Below are 23,722 nucleotides of genomic sequence, written 5' to 3' on the forward strand. Positions count from 1 at the left end.
AAGTTAAATATGAGTCAACAGTGTGATGCTGTTGCAAAAAAAGCAAACATGATTCTGGGATGCATTAGCAGGTGTGTTGTGAACAAGACACGAGAAATCATTCTACCGCTCTACTCTGCGCTGGTTAGACCTCAGCTGGAATATTGTGTCCAGTTCTGGGCACCCCAATTCAAGAAAGATGTGGAGAAATTAGAGAAGGTCCAGAGAAGAGCAACTAGAATGATAAAAGGTCTGGAGAACATGACTTATGAAGAAAGGCTGAAAGAATTGGGCTTGTTTAGCTTGGAAAAAAGAAGATTGAAGGGGGACATGATAGCGGTTTTCAGATATCTTAAAGGGTGTCATAAGGAGGAGGGAGAAAACTTGTTCTTCTTGGCCTCTGAGGAGAGAACAAGAGGCAATGGACTTAAACTGCAGCAAGGGAAGTTTAGGTTGGACATTAGGAAAAAGTTCCTAACTGTCAGGGTGGTCAAGTACTGGAATAAGTTGCCAAGGGAGGTTGTGGAATCTCCCTCGCTGAAGATATTTAAGAACAGATTAGATAGATGTCTATCAGGGATGGTGTAGATAGTGGTCGGTCCTGCCATCGGGGCAGGGGACTGGACTCGATGGCCTCTCGAGGCCCCTTCCGGTCCTAGTGTTCTATGATTCTATGTGTACGGTAGATACTAAAGTAATTAGTACTGTATAAACATCTGCAACTCATTGGCTACTTCAGGGAGGGTGTCATGCTCAGGAATGACAGCTCAAGAAACAGTAAAACAGTTTCCTTTGAAATTACAGGTTGAACCTCCCTAATCCAGAACGCACTCATCCAGCAACATCTGTAATCCGGCATGATTTTAGTTAGCCAGATGATCACTTACATTGGGTATGGTCAAGTTTCCCATGGTCTCATACAGTTTGTTTACAGCCATCAGTCCTGGCTCTCAATGTTCTGTGCTGTTATTTAGTTGTAATTTACCGCTAAAAGTCTTCCAAGAGTCCAGTAAATGACGGAAGTATGGTTAATGTACTAGACAATATTGACCTCTCATGGTCTGGCAAAATTTTCTCATCTGGCACCTGTTAGGTCCCCAGGGTGCTGGACAGCAGAGGTTCAACCTGTACTACTACGTCTTTAAATTTATTCCAAAACCATACAAGGGGCATAACTGTAACTCAGATGACCCTTTACAAAGATATTGTTTTAATTTCTTACAGTGTCCACTATGTATTTCTTATCAGGTACTATCAATAAAATATTATTTATCATTATTTGTATTCTGGGAGTACCTAATGACCCAGGCAGGGTTGGGTCCCCTTTATGCTTGATACTGTACGCAGAAAATAGTTGTGTACCAGGTGATTTTTTATTTGGGATTTTTCGCAAGCCACATTTGGATGAAAATTGCAATTCAATTAAAATGTGTAAAAACAGAATTGCAAAATTGTTTGTGCTCATTAAATTATACTGTGTTAAATATGCTGGGTATGTAAAAATAAAATTGTATCAAAACATGGTTTTCATTTTAAATTAATTTATGAAATAAATACTGTATTAGCTGAAGTTAGTGCTTGTTTCTGGTAACTATGGACCAGATTTTTAAAAGGTTTTTAGATACCTGAAGATGCAGATAGGCTCCAAGTAGATTTTCTAGAGTACAAAAGCACTAGGTGCTTATCTGCATCTTTAGACACCTAAATACCTCTGAATATCTGTCTGCATGTTCTTCAGGATATTACAGTTAAGATCTCATTCTCTTCAACCTGTTTTTTCTTCATACTTTAGAAGGGGAAAAAGAAGCATTCCAGCTTTTTTTTTTTTTTAAACTCGCAATCAGTTTCACAACTTTGACTGAACTGATGAGGAAATAATGAAAATACTCTCTCTGCCCCTGCTAGCTAAACTGAAATCAAACATAGTTAAGGCAAAAGCTTTTCTGCACAACAGAAATTGAAAGTACTCACATTTGAGAAAATGCAAATACCATCAGTTACTCAACTGGAAAAGCTGAAAATAAATTTCTAATACAGTTCATGACATTGTGGTATACGGAAAGCCTGATTTGACCACAAAAAATAAAGATGTTTCAACTTATTCTGTAAAGTTAAAGGTGCTCTCCTAGATTATACATGAAATTAAACATACAGCCTCTTAAAATCTATAAAATTGTAGGAAGCCTGATTATTGCAGCATTTTTTTTAAATGTAGTGAGTTTAACAGATTATAGTATGTTTAGGCCTTAATATAAACTGCCATAATTTCAATTTTAAAATGGATTAATTTTTTAAAAAGAAAAATGTACTTAAATAAGAAAAATATGTACATTTAAACTTCCTTTACAATATATTTTTATTCATGCCATTGTCAAAATACTGCAGTACAATTTCTCTCCATGGACATAGCAATCATCTCTCCCCAGGCCCCTACAACCCAAACAAAACCAAAACGAATTGAAATGCTGATTCTGAGATTACTGAATCAAACAGTAAAAACAGGAAAAAGTACCTCTTCATATTCTTTCAGTTATTAGCCAAACTACCATTCACTTCCATTATTCAGGACTAGGCCCACTGAATAATTTCTTGCATAAATTCTGTATCAAAAGAGATACTCTGTATTTGAGGTACAAATCACTGGGAATACAAAACTGTGCTAAATCAAGCAACCCTCTTGAAATAATTTATGTTCACAGATATTTTCTCTACAATTCTTTATTACTGGGTTTTTGCTTATTGCAGTTAAACTATTATGAAGCTTACATTTTGGGTAAACACAAAAGGTCACTTATAATCCATTAATTAATAATGCATCTGAACTTCCTGCTGCATGAAACCATTTCTTTGTAGGAGTAAATATATGCCCTTTTCTTAAAATTGCAAGTCATACTAATTTATGAGCATTTAGCATTATTTGTAGGGCCTTTATTTTGTCCAGATTTTTTATTAACAACTTTTGAGTTCTGTGCAGATATCCAAAAATCATAGGATTTAGGGCTCTTTAAATATACTGTAACAAGGAATATACAGACTGTAACCTCTTTGTAACAGCCTCTAGAGTGCACTTTAATGTAACATTTTTTCAAATACCAATTATTTAGGCATACCAGCAGAGTTTACATGGATCGATTAATGTGCCACATTGGACTTTAAAAATCACACCCCAGCAGTCCAAATTACTATTCTTCAAAGCCAAATATAAGTAACCATTTTGGGTGTTTGTTTTTTTTTTTAAATTGGAGACATAAAACCAAAAACCAGAAAGTGAACTCTGAGCATAAGTTTAGGCCTTGACATTTGTGTCAAGAATTTTTCATTCTCATTCTTCTTTGGTTAGTGGTCAGGAAATGCTACTGTTCAAGACTTCACTTCGCTAGCCAGACTGCATTTCATAATGCATAACCATGTAGGCTTTCATTCAATACAACCAACACTGCATCTCTGCTATGATAGGCCTTGTAAATCCCTGGTTGTGAGTTCAATCCCTGGAGATGCCATTTAGGGATCTGGGGCAAAGAGACTGAAAAACAAAAAATCTGTCAGGAGGGTGCTTGGTCCTGCCAAGAAGGCAGAGAACTGGACTTGATGACCTCCTGAGGTCCCTTCCAGCTCTGTGAGACATGCATGTAAGCCTACTTTCCTTCCTGCCAGGGCTGGGATATTTTTGTTCAAGGACATAGTGACAGAGGCAATGCTAAGCATGAAGCATTCAAAGACTATTATGCCGACATGTGGCAGATATTATGGGCATGTAGACAACTAAAGTATTAACATTATAAATGTGATATGCTTCTTTATGGGCTAGTGATTGTATTTCTGACTCTGCAGTAACTCAAATTATTGAGGGATAATCAGTGGCATAATGAGGGAGGAGCTAACAAAGGCAGCCATCCAGGGTGAAAAATCCCTGGGGGCAAAAAAATGGGGTCATACTAGAGGCATGGTGGGGGCTTGGTCATGCCAGTCCTACATGGTGGGGGACGGGGAATTGCCTCCTCCATGCTGTGATTTACCTCTGTAGGCCATCAAACCTGACAGGTTTGAGGAACGCAAACAAAAAATCTGGGGTGAGGCATGTGACTCTGCACATGTGACTGACAGAAAAATTATGACAAAAATGGTAGAGGACACAAGTGCAGTTGCTCACACAGGATGCTCCAACGTCCAGCTATTGCTCTGGAGTAATTAATGCAAATTCTTTAAGCTGGTAAAAAGTTTGTGTTGTAAGTTTTACTGGCTGGGGAAAGAAAATATAGACCAGGGATTCCCAGCCTATGAGTCAGGACTCAAACATGGATCGTCATTAGATTTTCTAACGGTCATCAACTGGGCTGCTCCGAGCCGCATGTGGCTCATTAAGGAGCCATTCGCAGCTCCTGCTGCTGCTCACTCCTCCGGCTCCCAGTCCCTGTCCCACTGAAATGGAACTCAATTTAAATGGTTTAATGACAGTAGGAGGGATCCCGCCCTTAAACCAATTAAATTGAGTCCCACTTCATTGCTGCAGGTCAGAGAACTGCCCATGCTGCAGGTGGGGGGGGGAGCTGCACAGAGGATGGGATGGTGGTTGCAGCAGCAGAGTTTGTGTGAGGTAGGTGGGGGGGTGGTTTAGGCTGTGAGAAGTTTAAGCCTGGGGGCGGGGCAGTTTAGGGCTGCAAGGACTTTAAGCCTGGGGGTGTGGGTGCAGTTCGGAGCTGTGAGGGGTTTAAGCCTGGGGGCAGAGGGGGAGCAGTTTGAGGCTGAGAGGGGTTTAAGTACCACCTCCAAACACCATGCCCTTGCAAATAGCCCCACCCTGTGCACATTTTTCCTAGGGGAGAACCTCTACCCGCACCCCAGTTTTGAATTGCCTTGGGTTACAAAGTCTTACAGAGTTGTCAGAATGGGTTGTCATCTCAAAAAGGTTGGGAACCACTGATAGAGGTGTGACCTAGCACACAAAGAACTGAAAACTATAAAGAATAGCTCTGAACCAGGGGAGAGGTCACTCACCCTTGATCCACAAGTGGACATTAAACTGTGACCAAGGCTACATATACACTTACCAGGAATGTCAACAGCTGCTACACAATTTTAGGTACACCAGCTGCATACCTAAAATCGATTTTGCAGCCATCACCATTGGTCCCTGTTTTCATGGCAGAATGGCGACGGGAGTGCTCCTCCTGCTGCCATTCCTTAATCCTTGTGGCTTGCCAAGAGTTCCAAGGTTGACAGACCCCAGAACGTGCCATTTTGCACATGTGCCAAACAGCACCCTGAAAGATTGAACCTAAGCATTTGTTCTGCACTGAGTGCAGACCCAGCACAAGAGGCAGACTCTGCAGGAGCAGAAGTACATTGGAACCTGCCAGAGTCTCCTTGTGGAAGACGGGCAACTTCTGGTAAGCCAGGAGCGTGCCTAAACTTGTTCTTCTGTTTATGATGTACTTCCTCTGTAATCAGAGAGTAGCCAAGTTAGTCCGTATCTTCAAAAACAACAAGAAGTCCTGTGGCACCTTACAGACTGATATTTTGGAGCGTAAGCATTCGTGGGCAAAGACCCACTTCATCAGATGCGTGAGTTGGGGGTTCCAGAGGAGCGTTTAAATATATGGGCTTAAACCCTCCTCTGGAATGTCCCACTCATGCATCTGACCAAGCAGCTCTTTGCCCCCGAAAGCTTACGCTCCAAAATATCGGTTAGTCTATCAGGTGCCACAGGTTTTTGAAGCCAGAGAGAATCACAGCAAATTGCAGCTGGAGTCCTCTGTCCGGAGGGAGCACCTGGGGGGCTGCTGCCCCTAGAAAGCTGATGGCCGAGGCCCCAGATCTCAGAGGGCAGCCTCCAGGAAGGAGTCCGAGGTGCCGTTCCCTCGAGAGCGGGGACAGAAATCTTTACTGCCGCCCCTGTGTGTCCAGGCACCTGCCTTATCCTCCTTTGCGTTTCCTCCAGAAATCCCCGCAGCTTCCCCTCCTTGCTGCTTGCTTCCTGCTGGCCTTTCCCGCCCTCCTGTCGCCTATGCAGTGCCCTGCCCGGGCCGGACCGCGCCGCCAGCCTGCAGTGAAAGCCCGGACTCGGAAGCGGAGCCGGCCGCTAAGGCCCCTTGCTCGCTGGGCTGGGCTGGGGGAGGAGACCCCGGCTCGGGCGGTTCTGCCGGCGGGCTGGAGAAGGCGTTGGGCTCACCCTGAGGTTGTTGCTCGAGAGAAGCGCAGCGGGGCCAGCTCGATCCGGGAGCCCCTGGGGGGATACAGGCGCAGGGACGAAGGCAGCGGGGCCCCGCCCCCTCCCCTGTGGGGCTGCAAAGAGATGCAGAGACCGAAGCATCACTCGGAGGGAGTGTTCCGGCTTGGGGCGCTGGGGGCTGACAGCAGCCACGTCCCCGTCCGGGACACACGCCGCCTGCGCCCCCTCTGAGCCAGCCCCACCGCCGGCCACTGCACCCCGCACAGCTCCCCTTTCCCCGGGGCGCGCGGACCAGCGCCCACCCGGAACTGCCGTACCTGCCGCTGCCGCTGCCGCTGCAGCTGCCTCGCCCGGGCTGCTCCGCGGGATGCGGCAGCAGGGGGCTGACTGCGCCCTACGCCTCTGCTCTCCAAGAGCTGAGACGCTCCACACCGCCCGCTTCCTCTTCCGGGCTGCAGCCGCTGCGTCCCCAGCCTCACTCCCCAGGGAGCGGAGCTGCAGTAATGGGAGAACTGCCCGCTCTGCCGAGGAAGGAGTTTGCCGGGTACAGGGTCTTCCTCCTCGGCCGCTCTTTTTGAGAGCCCCGGCTTCATTCGGAAAAGTTCCCCCACCCATCCCCCCAACATCCCAGCGACCTCCCACAAACTGTCCCCTGAGGCAGCCGGTAAACTGCCCTATGGTCAGTCTGAGACTTTAGATTCACTCTAAGGCAGTGGTTCCCAACCTTTTCACTTAGTGCAGACCCTCAACCATTCACGGACCCCAATAAAAAAAAATGCCCAAAAACTGTTTGGGGACCCCCATCAAACCCAATTTTATCCATTGCTTAAAAGAAAAAGGAAACCACAAGATGGATTTTTTTGGACTGCAATTAATAACATTATTAGAATATATTTAATTTTAAATAATAATTGGTTGTAACTTTGCTATTTATCATTTTCTATTATCATTTTTATCTCTTTTTTTTTCCATGGACCCCTGCAATACCCTTGCAGATCCCTAATGGTCTGTGGCCCCAGGTGGGGAACCACTGATCTAAGGTATATAATAGCCTAACATTTCAGCATGCAGCAAAGAACAATTGGAAATGGTCTTGGTTAAAAATGTTGAGATAACATCCCTATGTAAAAGGAAATGTTTTGATTTTTTTTCACCTATGACTCACTGAGTATTAGAGTTTTTATGCAAAGCACCAGTTGTACAAACATTTGAGTTGTAGATGCCAAATGTGATGCAGTTTATATGACTGCCAATGATAATACAAAATCAATGTGAGATAATTATTTTAGCTCCTTTGTAAGGCAGCAAAAATGAGGTGGAAGTTGTTATCTCAAGGCCATGGAGTTAGTATTAGAGCTTGAATCCAAACACAGAAGTTTTTGACTCCTAATTCTGAGCTCAGAAACATTTCTCTCTTGCAGTAGCCTTGTCTACATTAGCAAAGTTTGAAAACATTCCCCTTTGTTGCCAACCCTAGTAGCAGTCTTGGAAGAGTTGGTATAACTGTGTCACTGGCAGATGTTGAGGTTCAACACATCCTATGATACAGCACAAACCTACTTGGGCATAGCGCTTACCTAGCAGCTTCCTGTCTACCGAAGTCTTTCTGTTACTTCCATTAGTGTTATCCTTCAGCAGGAAATACTTGCAAAATTTCTCTAGTGTAATCAAGACTAACAGAACATGACTTTTTTGAGTCTGTGTGTGCATGCATTCTGGTTTTGTTAAGAAAATGTTTACTCTTTCATGAATGGTGGATATTGAAATGTGTAGATTCTTCTGACAAAAAAAACACAAGGAAAAGAAATGTGGCTGAGTAAAGGCAGATCTTCAGCTGGTGTAATTCATCATAGCTGAATTAAACTTCACTCTTTGGTACTATAGTGATTTACAGTGGCTGAAGTTCTGGCTCAGTGTCACTTTCAGGGTTACATTTTTTAGTTTTGCATTTAATGTCTAGAAAAGTGAGAGAATCTTTAAAACATTTTTTTACTATACCGCCACAGCCAATCACTCAGCCTGTTCCCAGTCAAAATGTAGTGACCAAATTTTGGCACCACTGCTTCTCCACTCTTCCCAGTTTATCTTCTATTCTGACCTAAATTTTTACCCCTTGCTGATTTATATAAATGCTGTGGGTCATGTTATATTTGTATGAATTGTGGCTTATGAAATTAGATAATGAGCAGTCCTGTGGTTAAAGCACAAGATTGGAAGTCATTAGTACTGGATTCTATTTTCAGTTCTGCTACATAATTTGTGTGACCTTTGGCAAGTCACATACGCTCTTGTGTGTCTTAGTTATCTCCTATTTGTAAAATGAAAATAATACCTCTATTAGAATGTTGTAAGACTTCATTCATTACTATTGGTAAAACACTTTGTGATCCCCAGACCAAGAAAAATATTTTTTCCAGACCCCAGGATTTTTTTCTCTGCAAAGGTTTCACACTTCCCTGTTTAGAATTCCCCATTCTCTTTTCATAAGCACTTTTGTACCTCCATGTTGAACTGTATTTCTCACAAGCAAATGAAAGTTGTACTGCTCCATCACTCAGCCTGTAGCAGACAAGAAAGTTACATAGCACAAGTCTTGCAGAAATGCACGTAGTTTAAAAAACGGAAAAGAAAGTATGTGAAAGTTAACAACATGCTAAAAACCAGAAGCCAGAAAATTTATAGTAATGTAAATTTATCATGTTCTTAAGAAAGCTTTTTTATCATTACTATTTTAGTCTGGCAAAAAGTTTTAGCACAATTTATTTAAAGAAAGCAGAGATGACAGCCACACAGTGAAGTAGATCCTCAGTTGCATTCTTCTTACCTGTATTTGTACAGAGAGATCAAAACTTGCAATTGGTACCTGAACTACGTATTTCCTAGCCCCTAAACCAGTGATTCTTAGATTGAGACTCCTGAACTACCAGTGCCTCTTTAATGTCTCTGCAGCATTTTGCAGCACATGAGATTAACATTAACCAGTCAGGATGCTTTTACTACATTATTACCCAATTATCAATTTGCAATAAGTTAACAACATATGTGCTGTAAGACTAATATATATAATAAATTAAATATTTCCTTGCCATATTGTTTAAATCTGAATAGTACTAGAGTAAATAAAACAATGAATTCACACAGCTGGGTAATGTTGGTTGATAATTTGGTTCCTGAACCAGTGAGGTCTGTGTATCACTACCCTAAATTATATGGGCAGAATGCTAAGCTTTCAACAAACACCTTCTTCACACAGCATCTCCTCTCCTCATGAGCTGGGCATTTGGAGAGCAGTAGCTCAGGTTTCAACCTCGAGTCATGATGTAACCATCCAGGTTCTCCAAAGTTTGTCAAAATCCTCAATGAAAGGATGGAAGTTGTGGCCTGTACAGTAAAAAGTATGGCGAAGATGATATTTTAAACCTAAGATTTATATGAAGCTGCCTGCAGATGTCAACTATATTTTATTATTCATAATACTTATAGGTCAACCAAGAATAGAGCCTCATTGTGTAGGAGGCAATAAGATGCCACCCTTGCCCCCATTACTGCCCAATACAGATCCCACATAGGGGAAATGGATAGACCACACAAGTAATCGAATAATATGATGGCTCAGTAGATTCAGGAGTTTGGGACTAAACTCCAAATGTGGTAGTGGTTAGTTAGGTCATTTAAATTCTTTCAGTGTGGTTGTATCAGAACGGGATTAGCTAGACCAGGGGAAGGAAAAGAAGGGACTGCCAAGCAGCACAGGCACGAGAGGATGTTTTGAGTTAACACTGAGGAGAGCACTCTCTTCACCTATTGTGCCAGCTTCAGTCTCTGCCTCTTCCCTGTGTTGTCTTTCCAAAAGGCTGCATGCCAGGGGAGAAGCTGCTGTATCATGTGTGTCTGCCCTGCACAGTTCTGAGTCTAAACTCCTGGATCGGGGGTTCTGCCAGCTGGGCCCCATTTTACTCCATACTCCCAAAGCAGCCATAGTAATAAAGGACACAAACAGAAATGTTCATTATTGACAGCTTCCTTTCAGAAGAAAGGAACCGTGTGCCCAGGGACTCTCCAGCAATGCTGGGCCCCCGACAGGTGGTGGGAAGACGCCACAAAGCAAACCCTCACCACCTTTTAGGTCCCGGAACCCGCCCCTGCGACCTTTGCCGGGGTGCGCCCCTAGAGGATGTGGACCTACGCTGGCACCCCCTGGGAAGACTGAGGTCAAGGAGAGCAATGATGCAGGCAACAGAGATGTGAGACACAAGTGGTTTATTAATAGACTGGGAAGGAACGGGAAGTAGTACTGCTAGTTCTATTCTTGTATCAGTGTACACTTACTTGGATCAACAGGAAGATGACCATTTCAATACCAGACTGTGACGTGGTCTCAGGTAAATTCGGCCCAAGGCCAGTTCAAAGGAAAGTAACTTGTATATATATATGTAGACATAAAAGGAAGGAGAGGGCACTACTCCTCTTTACCTTTATCGGGGACTGGGTCGCTACTCCGATCCCAATAGTGATTTTCTAAAAAGCCAATGGAGGTTGTTACCCCTCTATCAAGCCAAATAGAAAAGACAAAGAGAGGGGAGGCCACGCCTTCACCCTGGTAAGTATCCTTCGTTGGTACCAATATTTCATCAAGCTGATAACATTTTTCCCCCTAACTAGGCTATTAATAAACTAACAAATATTACCTATAATTTACTACTAAAATGGTTTAACAACCCTATCTATTACTAACTTAATTAACAATCCTATCTATCACTAAGGTTCCTATTAATAAAACAACTTATCTATTAAAACTAACATTTAAACGAATTATCTATGATAAACAAATTAATTGAAGTAGTAACAGTTCCAAGCTACAAGAAGTCTTAATAAGTGTCTCTTGCACTAGAACCCAGCCAGCGGCCAGCAAGGCCCGGCCTAAGGTCGGTCCTTGGGGTACTGTGCCTGCCCTGCCTGACAGGCATACAGCAGGGGGATCGGCCCTGCTCCCCTACTAAGGGTCCCTTAAGCTACTGGCGGGAAAGGTATCACCTTGTCTGCAGGCCCTGCGCAGAGCACAGGCCTGCTGGTAGGTTAGGATACCTGTTTGATAAAGATTTGTCACGTCCGGCAGTAGATCGCTGCTGGTTGAGCAGGCAATGAAGGCAGGCGCTGCTGGACTTGTGGCGGGCCCTGGGGTTCTCAACACCAGAGACGCAGTACGTGCGCGGACACAGGCCAGTTCGACCTCTGGTGTGCTTGGTCTCAGGGACACCGCCTTGCTGCCAAAGCCACCGCCACAGGAACGCAGGCTGGTGACAGTCTTGCGCCTCTCTTGGGTCTTCGCCCCAATGGGCTGGCCTAGGGACTTGGCGGACGCTCTTGCGAGCCACGCCTTCCCATCCAGGGCCGCCTGGAGTGGGCTGCGTGCCCTGCTTATATAGAGATCCCTCATAAATATTCATGACATAATCTGCATAAGTCATCTGCATTTGCAATTCCAAGGGGGATTAAAAAGTGACCAGTCACAACACTTGATTCTGGGTAGCTGTGACCTCACTACAAATCCTTATGAATTATTCATGAGCAGATTCAAATTCCCAGGGGAGCTACCAGTCAAAAAGAACCATTACAGTGTTGCCAATGGGCAAGCAATGACAATTTAAAGCTTCATGTATCTGTGGGGATTTTTATCATACAGCCCCTTCCTGCCAAAATCATGCTGTCCCTGACTCACGGGGGTGATAATGCCTGTGTAGATGGTTTTTACACAACACCGTGGATCACTGGTTGCTACACAACTTGCTGTGCTATCTTTGTGAAATATCAGCAGTTAGTTGTGGCTTTGATAAACCGGTATCTCAGTCTGATGGATAACAGTAGAAACATAAAGAGGTCCTTGTGAAAGACCAATAAGCATCTTTCAAAATATGCTCTTATCTTTGAAAGCATTAAGCTATTACTCTGTTTTGGACTGAGGGGCTTTCAATAGGCAGGGATCTGCACCAGCTTCGTTAATTCTTGACAAAATCCAGATACATGTAGGATTTAGCTTGATAAAAATCAAACCGTGAGCAATTATGAATAGAATTACAATGCTTTGTTGTGGCATGGCTGATTTTAAATAAGAAAGGACTCAGGCACAAAGTGGAAACCTAAATCTACATCAAATCTAGCAGTATGGAGTTTGAAAGGATTTTTGTTCTCTTCAGTCGGCTATACAGTGATCTGGGCTCATGCCCATCAGAATTCTGGCAAGTACTTTACATTCTCCCAACAAGTGTTTGCCTGGCATTTATTCCCCAGCTGATTAGCTTTGCAGGATTTGGCCTAAACATCAGAATTAATGTATCGGGATACCACTTTCTCATACAGTGTCTTGAGATTCATTTGTTCAGATGAGTGCTTTATTACCTGGAGAGAAAAAGGAGTGGACTTGCAACCAGTGATTGATCATGGATATGATTCCTTATTGTTGTTATTTACATTGGGATAGCTGCTAAGAACCCCAATCACTGAACAATGTACTAGGCAATGTTCAGATACAGAACAAAGAGATGGCTCCCACCCCTCCCCCAAAAACCTGACATTTATAAGACAAGAGACAAATAGATACAGATAGGTAGTCAGGGAGCAAAAGGAAGAAAAAAAGGCTCTTAGGTGATTAGAGAAGTAGGGGTATTGCATAGAATAAATCTACAGGATAAAGCAACCTTTAATTTAAAATGTGTTTATAACCTTTCTAGCTGTAATGAACCTTGACAATATAAACTGATGGCCTTGATCTTGTGCCATTCAAGTCAAATGGGAGCCTTGCAGCTATTCATGACCAAGCCCCATGAAGGCATGAATTACCCTTATTTATTGCAAGGGACTGTTTAATATGAAGCTAATCCAGTTCAATGACCCTCAAAGAAATGTATTCAGAATCCAAATGATTCAATGACATTTTAATTCTGTATCATAGAGAGCGTGTTGCCTGGGGTAGAAACATGATCTTCTCCGTGACCCCATTTGCTACTGGTTTCATAAACCTTGAAGCTAATCTAATCCAAAACCCTATTTTGCTGCCCTCACAACTGTCTCTGTTTCTACAGTCTGGAACCCCTGACCAGACTAACTCATCCTATATTGTCTTTTTCTTAAGTTGTTACTACTGCATTCAACACTTCTTGAATACTTCATTATTTCAAAGGAACTCCATAAGTGCATGAGAATTTCCTCGTGGGCAAAACCATCTATAGTAAGAACTCAAATGTTAATTTTTTTGAAAAAAAATGTTTACACAAAATATGTTTAAATAAATAGCATCAAACCAGGCCTCACTGCCACAGGTCTTCACATATTATGATACTTCAGTATAGAAACCTAGATAGAATAGAATAGCTTTCTAAAACAAAAATAAAAACCCTAAAGACACATTGGTTGTTTCAATTTCTGCCGTTGTTCACTTAACTTTGATAACACAAAAGCATTCTTGGATAGACGTCAGGACTCTGGAGTTCTGTTCCTGTTATTATCACATACTTGCCAGGGACAGAGTTAAACTTTTTAGTTAATATTCTAATATCTGAGGACTATCACGGAGAATGAGGTGTAATTGTAGTAAATCACATTCTGGCTGCCAGCTCAGAAATCTCACTGAAGGACTTCACTGATAGGTATGCAAATAATCACTCAGAATGAACAATACTGGGGGAATGTTAATCTAGCAATAGAAAACAAGAAAAACAAGGCAATTCACAGCTGAATGTGAAACTCTCTGCATTAGCTGCATCACAAAACCCTCTGACCTCCAACCTAAAAGAGTAAGCAGAGAGTTGATGTACAGTAGGTTCTCTCATTTTTAGTCTGAAGAGTAGCTGCATCAGTTGTACCAATAATATATGGTTTGGTATAGATCTGGAGAAGCCATTTTGACCATGATCTCACCTAGGCTACATCTACACTTACTGGAGAAAATTGACTGCTCCAGGCCAGTATTCCAGGGTACATTCCAGGGTCAACATTGACCCCAGAACTCCTCCTGAGCCGTGCTCCTCCCATCGACCTTCTGCCATGAAGACAGGCACAGAAGTCAATGGCTGCAAAGACGATTTCTTGGTACACAATTGGCATACCAAAAATTGCGTAACAGCCATCGACTTTCAAGGCAAGTCCAGATGCAGCCCTGGTGCTATTCAAAATGTTAGCAAAGTACATCAAGGTCTGTGGGTCCTATTGTACTCCAGTTTTGCTATAATGAGCAGAGAACAACTCTGCTGATGCTCCACAGCCTGTGGGACGTGTGAGGAAAATATTGGTCCTTCTCTAACCTCTACTAAGCATGAAGCACAAAAGTTGCCTGGGGGGCAGATTTTACAGCATGGAGTCCTTTAACATATATTTGACTTACATATGTTTCATATTTGTCCAATGTCCTTTTTCCTCGTATCAAATATATTTAAGTTTTATAGAAGACTTGAATCATGCATACCATTTTTGGTTTCTTTTTGATCCTATTGTGAAGTCACATCACCAAAATGTATTCTTTTCTGTGCACGGGGCTGTCATTGGAACTAATGCACTCAAATTCAGAGTTGGGTCAGAAATGGACAGGATGATGTCACAAAACCAAATGAGTTGTCTGGATGGGAGAAGAGAAATCTCTTATTCACACAAAATGGTCTCTCCCAGTAAACTGCCTTCTACAGAAATATTCTGGTCCCCTCTTTCAATGTGCACGTCCTTCCTTCTGTTGTTTCCTGCATCAACCTTAACCCTGGTTTAATCTACAGTTCTCAGCACAGTTCATATTGTAATGGAATTATTTTCTGCCACAGAACTAATCTAATCCAAACCTAGGCCCTTCTTGCTGAATGAATATTTACATGCTACACATTGGAATCTAAGAAGGCTGCCAAACTCTGACTCATAGAAGTTCTCTCCCAGTGGTCCCTCCAACACTATCAACAGCTGTTTCTGCTTTTACTCAGAAACCTCTTCTCTCTCATGGTCTCTCAGCAGCTCCTGCTGCTTCCCTCTGGCAACCATTTCTCTTCCACAATTACAGTGCTAGTGTTCTATGATTCCATGATACTTCCTACATTTATGCCTTCTTTTCTCACCTCCCTGCAGTTGATCTTGATACAAATTTACCAACAAAGACCTGCGGCAGTGAGTCTCAGAATGGGTCAACTGACTTGGGCTTACACTTTTGGGCTAAAAACAGCAGTGTAGGAGTTTGCTGGAACTCAGGCACTAGAGGGAGTGCGAGCGTCTACACAGCTACTTATAGCCCCATGGGGAGAGGGAGTTACTGCTGTTTAGATGGACCCAGAGTAGCTGTTAAGACAACGTGCTATTCCTGTTTCTTCAGCAGCAAGATTGCAAATAAGAATAAATACCACGGACAGAAGCTGGACTTTCTACCTTTGCTGCTTTTTCATGTGTTTGAGTTGTTTTGTTTCTAAAAATTGGGGTTGGACTTTTCTCGACAACTACCATGATAGTTCCTGACCATCTCAACTATCTTTTGACTCGCGCTTAACGTGAGTTGACATCCTGTGGTTCCCACGGGTTGGGGAGAGCGTAGCTCCTCTGCCAGCTCCCCACTCCAGCCCCTGGCGAGGGGAAGCCAGGGAGAAGCTGTGACACTGTGGCTGTCTGTCTGCCTGGCTCCCCCAGCTGGGGGCAGCTGGATGGGCAGACAGTGACGATGGCGTGGCTTCTCCCCAGCTTTCTGGAGCTGAGGGAGCCAAAGGATAGACAGCCACGCCGCTGCAGCAGCTTCTTTGCTCCTGTGGACTTGCAGGAGACAGGAAAATAATCAGTGCACTGGTCTGTTTCCTGGCTCTCAGAAACCCAGGGGAGCCAGAAGCTAGGCCCTCCGCCCGGTTCCCAGCTCCCCCTAACTCGCACAAAATTTGACTTACGCAAGGTTACTCGTAACTCAGGGGTCTACGGTAAAGCCATGTAATACTGTAGAGGTTATTTTGATATATTTGCATTAAATGTTTTTCTAAGGAATACTGTTGAACCTTTCCATGAGACAGTGAATATTTTGTAATTAATGTAACAAGAACATCAAACCACTATGAAGAAAAAATAAAACACTGGGTAATTGATTTTACTTCTGCCACCACCCTGCCCCCAATTATGTGGAAGGCTCAGAAATCACTGTACTTGCTCCTACTCAGGCTTGATGAAAAACGAAAGGCCAAGTAATGACAGGCAGTTTAAAAAAATACTCACCAGAGAGGACAAAAAACCAAACCAGAAAAAATAGAATTGCCACTACTGAATCAATTTCTACTGAATCAATAGTCCATAGTCACTTAAAACAAAAAAACAGTAGCCCAATCTATTTAAACAATTTTTCACTACCACTTTGGTCTACATACCTTTAAAAAGAACCACTATCAAGAGTATAATTAAATGATGAATGTTAGCAGAATAGATCTATAAACACAAAAATTGCTAGCAAATCTTTGCTTGAGTTTGTGTGTGCACTGAATGGTTTATGCAAATAATTATGAGTACATAACATTTCTCTCATGTTTCTCTAAGGATTTGAGAGTATAAATATAACTATGAAATTCACTAAAGTTTTGTGAGACTTTGCCACCCTCACAAATATTAAAGAGCAAATAAACATGAGCTAAGATTACTTAGCAGTTAGAAGAGGAGGACATGCAGCACAGCCGACACACCTTTAAAATGGCTGGCTGCTTAGTGCAGCACTTGTTTGTATCTGCACTAGGCTAACTTGAATGTGCATGGGGCAGCAGCCCTACCCCTGCCGGAGCAGCCTTGTGTCTAGTGGTGTCACAAGGAGGCTAGCTCCTCCCAGCCTTTGTAATACAGCAACCCGTGAGGTGGAGGGCAGATCATGATGAAATCTGCAGCAATTGTCTTCTGAGCTTCCTTTCCTGTCCACCACCCCAAGCCTGCTTGTCTCAAGGAATTTGAAAAAAGTGCTGCAGAAGCTCCCAGCCTTGCTTTTGGATCTGCTAGATACCCCTCTGCATTCCTGTTGGTAGAGCAAAAAATAGGTAGACCAAGATGGTGAGAGAAGAGTTGAAGTACCTTTTCAATCAATGTGGCTGAGTGTGCGTGAGGGGCAGAGCCTGGAGAATAGCACCAGAGGTAGCTTTTCTGTAGCTAGTGAGAGGAGAAGAATAAGCCAAGGGAGGCAAGCAAGCACTGTGACTGCTCACTGTTATCTTTTGCATTCACTACTGCAGTTCTGTTCTTACCAAGAATAGAACCAGTGTCTCAGGAACTCTGATTCTAACCCAGCTGGCTCCTGATTTCAGCCAGGAGCCACGCAGCAGGCTTGGGTGGGAACTTAGGCTTTTTGTACTGCTTGATGAGCTTGCATTCATTTCACTCTGGTCAGCAAAGGGACTGGGGTAGGGGAGAGAAAGAGGAGTAAGCAAAGAAAGCTGCCTGCATTCTGCTCACTCCTGGCCAGAGAGACAGTATGTAATACCCTTACCTCTCTTAAATGGCACACTCGGGAACAAGAGAAAATAAGATAGCTATGAAGATGCTGAGCTTGTCTGTTTAACTGACCCATGTTACACAGAAGCTATGTCTAGACTGCAGCCTTCTGTCAACAACACATCTGACAGAAATTTTATCAGCAGAGCACGCATCCAGACTGTGGATCTTTCAGAAGAGATCTGCTGGTTGGGAGCATTCTGTAGACATCCCTGTACACCTCATTCCACGAGGAAGAAGGGATGTTTCAGCAAAGGGGATTTTCTGACATTTGGCCCATGTGGACAGGCCAAGTGCTAGAAAAACCTCTCCCAACAGAACTGTCGGCAAAAGATATGCAAATGTGTTGTGCAATTTACGTATCTTTTGCCAACAGTCCTTGACAATCTAGACATAGCCAGAGTGTTAAAACAGTAAATTGAGGTTAACATTAAGATTCAATATATATGAAGTAAATGTCAACAATTACTGAACTGATAAATTGACGCTGGGCTTTACATCCTGAAGTACAGGAATCCTACTTTCCTGAAGCTAAAGGCTAATTAAAACATTACTGCTTGAACTGCAAGTATTATATAGTTGTGATGCTAGTTCAATGACAGCAATTTTGCAATAGCAAAAATATGCAATAGTCCATGCCTGTTACTTGATTGTTTTTAGAATACCCATACAATGGACCACAATATAAACTCTTGATAAGAAGCTCCTATCAAAAATGCAGTTTTCTGAACATTTATTCACCGATATTTCCCAATGACACCATACCAAGTACACCAAATTAAAAAAAGGATGTTATCTTTATTTGCACATAAAAATCTAGATAATTCTTTACAAGCCAACTAACCAATTTATCAGAACTCTTTTTCAGACTCTTCTTAACAGGCACCTGTTCTCCACAAAAGGAATGCACCTAGATATAAAGTCTCCTCCAAACCCATCTGAATATTTTTAATTTCAGGTAAAATATAAAATGTCCCAGGGTTTCTTGTTGTAGAATGTCACTGTCTAATTTTTAAATTTCTTCCGCTTCATTGCCTTCCATTCACCTTCCTGTGTAGCAAGGCTATTGAAAAGCTGTTTCACTTTTCTTTTTCTGTCAGCATCCCTATAAAAACAAAAGCATGTTTGAAATTTCATTCTGACAATGTCAGGTAAAAATAGGCAAAACAATTTATTTAAATATCTCTAACAAGATAATTTGTGAAACACCAACTGTCTGCTGCAGTTTAAGTTAAAAAGATCAGATCTATGGTACTTAAACATTATGTATTCTATATGAATGAAACAGCAAACTGCCAACACGTACAAAATATACAGAGGTTGATGAGCAATGAACATTGAGTAACTGATTGCAAATCTTGTAGCAGTTGCTACCAAATGTCAGACAATTCTTTTGACCTCAACATATAGTTGACCAGCACGATGGTCCTGATGGGGACCAAGAGTGAACATTGCTCAGCATACAGAGAAAGCCCACTACTGTTAAAAACAACTATATTTTACCTTTCCATAGTTTCTGAAAGCTGCATTCTAGCCAGGAACTGGTTATCTTTGCGGATCTCCCGAACAGCTCCTTTAAATTCACGTTTGTGTTTGTGAATCAACCTCTTTCTTTCCTGTTCCTCCTTACTGCCGCCCTGTTTTCTCCCAAACTCCAGGCTGAAATCAGAATGTACATGTATGCACCAGCATAAAATATTATGTCAAGTATACTCTTCTGTAACTTTACAGGGAGTAGCTTTAATATAGATGCTACTTCTGGATATTCTATTTCTCTGCACACTCCTATGGCAACTCTCAGTATGAAGGGCTTAACAGTATCACCTATAAATACACATTTGTAAGATACCACAACAAAAGCACCAAGCTACATTACATAATTTAGATTAAAGGTAGATAACATTTTCCACAGAGCCAATAGACAGCAAGCTTCCACACACAGTAGTACATTCAGAAGTACAGAGGCTAAGAAAACCATATATGGTTGCTAAATCCAGAATGCTCACAGTGGTCCCTTTGGGTGTTAAAAATCTATGAACCTATTAGAGAGAAATGAATAAGAGCTGGGAATAGGCTTCAGATCCTGACTTCCAGTCCTATACTCTAATGCAGGCGTGTCCAACCCGCGGCCCGTGGGCCACATGCGGCCCTGGACAGCTAGTAATGCAGCCCCACAAGATCGTAAACTTTTAACATTATTATGTGATTTATATACATTAACTATATTATATATTTTATATGCGGCCCAAGACAATTCCTTTTCACTCAATGCGGCCCAGGCAAGCCAAAAGGTTGGACACCCATGCTCTAATGGTAAAACAAGACAATCCTTCCTCCATTTCTCAGGATTCCTCCTTCCTTTTCTCAGAGTAGTCCATCCTCTCTGCATGGTGTGCACCTACTGGAGGAGAGGTGACTTCATTCTCTTTCTTTTATCTATTTTCCAGAAGCCTTCTTGAAAATTTAGGAAAGAATGACAAAGACGTATTTCATTAAAATAGGTGACGTTATCTGCAGTTTACCTCCATTCTACCTTAATGACTAACCTGCAGTTTTGCTTTCTTCACTTCTGTAAGGATTACTGTACTTACACTTTTACTATTTTGGGTGTGTACAGTTTCAATGGCATAGGCTTCTTTTTCTCACACACCAATGGAGTATAGTGTTTTCCTTTGTCCTCTATCTCTTTCAGAGCATTTTGATACAACTCCTGAAAATGCAAATGAGGTTAGGATTTTAAAAGCTAATCAAAGATATCTCATTTTACCAATCAGTTTTTGACTGTCTCAAGAACATTTTCCTGCCTAAGGGCTACTCAACAAAGTGTTGTGTCTCTCAATGAAATCACAGTTAACATTAGGATATTTGCTAGTCCAGAAGTGTTTTAAGCCTTCAGGTCTGGCTAGTTTAAAAAGACTTTCCAAAGTCTACAAGAGGTGATGTGATGGACAGCAGGAAAGAATCTGTGGCTAAAGAGAAAAAATTCCAGGCTGGCATGATTAAGAAGCAATTCACTAACCCTAGTTTAGCTCAGCTCCACTCTCTCAACTTAAAACTGAGGCTGATTATTCATTGCACTAAGGGTCACATTTTGTGACTCCACCAAGGCATTTCCAGCCATCTACATTACATCTTATTCTCTAAATTTCATGTTGTCTCTTCTGCTAGAGAGGCTGCTAGTGCCGAATAGGAGGGTCCATCCTCACTATGCAAAAGAGAGTCAGTTTCCATTCAGATTATCTTGTGCTTCTTACGAATTAACTAACTTTTGCTGGTAAAGCTCACAATACGTATTTATACTGGTTTCATTAAGGCACCAGTGCCTACGGTTTCTGTAACAACATTATATATATTTCTTTGATGCACCAGTGATTGACAGATTCACTTAAGAGCCTCAGGAACAGTTAGCACTGCCAGAATGCTATACCTATAAAAGGCAGGTATACCACTTAAAAAGGCAGGTTTGGCTGTACCAGGAAACATATCCATTCAAAATATTATATACACACCCCAACTTTTCTACAGAAACACCAATCTAATCTTCAACTATCTAAGAGTTCGTCTATACACCAATGTAGTGCACAGCAAGGTGGGATGTGAATTTACAGCATAACAGTAGTAGACCAATGTGCCTTACAGAACTTTTAACGTGCAGCAGTAGGGACCAGATAGGTATTTAGTGTGTGGCAGTCGAGTACATTGCAGATGTATACCTCAGTTTTCTGCACATAAAACCATAAAAAGATACCATGTTTGGCCTTTGAAGAAGTATTTTATTTTTAAATTAGCTTTACATTTTTGTTAGCACATCTTAAGAGCTCAGAATTTAACTGATTTCTATATCTACAATTAGGCTGTTAGAGAACATTTACCTGCATTTGTTTAGGGTATTCAGTAACAGACATATGTTCTGTAAGAAGCACTCTGATGGGTTGCATTATTTCACAGAAGGATGACAAAGATCCATAGAGAGCTGCAGATTTCTTAATGAGATCCAAACAAACTGCTACACATGATAACCTGTTAGAGAGATGTATTCAGCTATGTTAAAATCTTATCTGTAATCCTTTTACTGAATAACTGAATAACATATGCAAATGAAAGATTTAAGAGCTTCAAACTGTAACAAGTTATAGGAAGAGCTGATAGTGTCACCTATTTTAATGAGACACATCAAGCCTTTTTAATGACATCCTGTTTTCTGCTTCTTACACCTTTGTCAAAATTTAACTGTGCGCCAGCCTTACAAGTCATCCGCCCAATATATACTTATTTGACCACTTTGCAGCGCCAAGCACTAAGAATTATATATTTCATTATTTAATGTTACAAGAACCTTATCATGAAAATAATTATTACAGTTGTCCACCCTCAATTTTTGTCCTAGCATGTTAACAGGCCTAGTAGAATGCTGTCACTGAAGTTACAAAAGAAATAACTTGGAATTTTTCCCTACATATTCTTTATGTACCTGAAATGATTCATTTCCGTTTTGCTGCTTTCCTTTAATCTAGTCACAATACTGAGTGGTAGATTTTGCTTTTTCCAGATATCCATATCCTTTTTATCAGAGACCAAGAGTAATTCTGAATTTTTCCCCGCTGGTCTGAAAGGATGCACTAGAGTATAGCCTAAAAACAGTCACAAATGGTTATATACAGATTCGTTCTCAAAATTAAAAGTTAAATCTTGGGACAGAAAAAAGTGGATTTATAGAAAAGTTATAAAGATTCCTAACTAAAATTAAGCCATTTTAATAAACACACAATGGTAGTCTTTTTTCAGCAACACGTGGCCAGTACTGAAGTCAGAGAGAAGATGGTGGGACCACAGAGATCAGCTGGGAGAGGGAACTTCTGAAACAGCAAGGATAGCGGCATCAGGAAAAGCTTCACTGATAAGGTTAATTTGGCTACGTCCACACTACGAGATAAATTTGAATTTAAGGCCGTTAGCTCAATATTATCATGTGACTGTCTTAACTGAAAATACCATTAGCTTCATTTAGGGAGCACTAGTATTGATATATCATCATTGGTACCTGTTGCGTGTAGCATTAAGTTCGAATTTAAAAGTTTGAATAAAAGCCAGCATGGAAGTGCCATGGCTTAAAATCAAATTTATTATCCTCCAGAGGTGTCCCATATGTAACCCACAATGCTCCGCAGTGCTCCACTCTGGCCACTGCTCTCCAGGTGCACAGCAATTAAGCAACTTTGTTGGAAGACCGTGACTTTTAAATTGGAACCAGGAAGCCCATGGCTGTGGGCTCATGTTTGTATGAGAGGCTAAGAAACGTCTGCCTTTCTTTGCTATTAGCACTGTGAGCACATCTACCCATTACAAATAGCCCCAGCATGGAGTTTGTGGTTCTCTTTTCCTGGTATATTTTTCTTCACTACCTGGAGCTAGTCACTGCTCCGCTGCATCACATGGCAGCAAGGCTGCTGTGGGGGTCATGCTTTCATAAGAGGCCCAGAAACTTCTTCTCAGTGGTTTACATTACATTACAGAAGCCATGCAGTCGGGGTCTTTCCCATGCTCAACCACATCATGTGGCTAACCTCTCATCCAATAAAAGGTTGTGCTTGCCATTCGGTGCTGGCCATGCTGCCAGGCAGCACCATGTCCTGGCTTGTGCATGCTTAGGGCTCCAAGGGTGAGAAAGAATTTCAGAGGCCTTTCTACCACATGGGGGGACTACTTCAACTGGCCCTCCACGGAAACCTCCCCATGCCCCCAACAAGTTCTCCGTGGGGCTAGCTGCTGCTGGGGGGAAGTCTCCCCCGATGGCTAAGATTTTTGAGGAGTTGCTGCCATCCCCTGTGTTAGCAATTTCTGTGTAGTGAAGAGGAAAGCCGAATCTTTTTTTCTATTCTTTCTTCTAATTTTGCACCCTTTCACACAGGGAAGAATGTATGGAAGACTAGCTGAGAATACAGACTGTGCACAGAAGCTGTATAGTGGATTTGGAACCCAAAAACCATTTACTCAGCAACTCTCTTTTTTCCAAATCTTTACTATCTACTCTTTTGTGCTTTTCATCATCCCTGTATTATATTCAGGGATCAGATGCAATCAAGGGAGGTGGGACAGCCCGTGGACGCC

The 23,722-nt window shown here is 42.0% G+C and overlaps 2 protein-coding genes across 9 annotated transcripts in view; both read right to left on the reverse strand.

The window, feature by feature from the left end:
• Nucleotides 1-6,587, reverse strand: part of MFSD10 (major facilitator superfamily domain containing 10) — a 46,768-nt gene extending 40,181 nt beyond the window's left edge. For 5 of the 6 annotated variants that reach the window (XR_012645323.1, XR_012645324.1, XM_074992388.1 and 2 more), the window contains exon 1: nt 6,466-6,587. The gene's annotated coding sequence lies outside the window, so the exon portion shown is untranslated. Of the gene's footprint in view, nt 1-5,027; nt 5,294-6,465 lie in introns of those variants that run through there. The other variant, XM_074992386.1, reaches the window with a different exon arrangement.
• Nucleotides 6,588-18,362: 11,775 nt separating this feature from the next.
• The window catches only part of NOP14 (NOP14 nucleolar protein), a 43,692-nt gene continuing 38,332 nt past the window's right edge, over nt 18,363-23,722 (reverse strand). For all 3 annotated transcript variants that reach the window (XM_074992395.1, XM_074992392.1, XM_074992394.1), the window contains exons 15-19: nt 22,086-22,245; nt 21,487-21,634; nt 20,206-20,324; nt 19,118-19,273; nt 18,363-18,719 (exon numbers count right to left, since the gene is read on the reverse strand). In XM_074992395.1, the coding sequence (XP_074848496.1) occupies nt 18,620-18,719; nt 19,118-19,273; nt 20,206-20,324; nt 21,487-21,634; nt 22,086-22,245 (683 nt within the window). In that variant the 3' untranslated portion in view covers nt 18,363-18,619. The remainder of the gene's footprint in view (nt 18,720-19,117; nt 19,274-20,205; nt 20,325-21,486; nt 21,635-22,085; nt 22,246-23,722) is intronic.

This window comes from Carettochelys insculpta, chromosome 4 (assembly GCF_033958435.1).
Source record: "Carettochelys insculpta isolate YL-2023 chromosome 4, ASM3395843v1, whole genome shotgun sequence".
In the NCBI taxonomy this organism is placed as follows: domain Eukaryota; kingdom Metazoa; phylum Chordata; order Testudines; family Carettochelyidae; genus Carettochelys; species Carettochelys insculpta.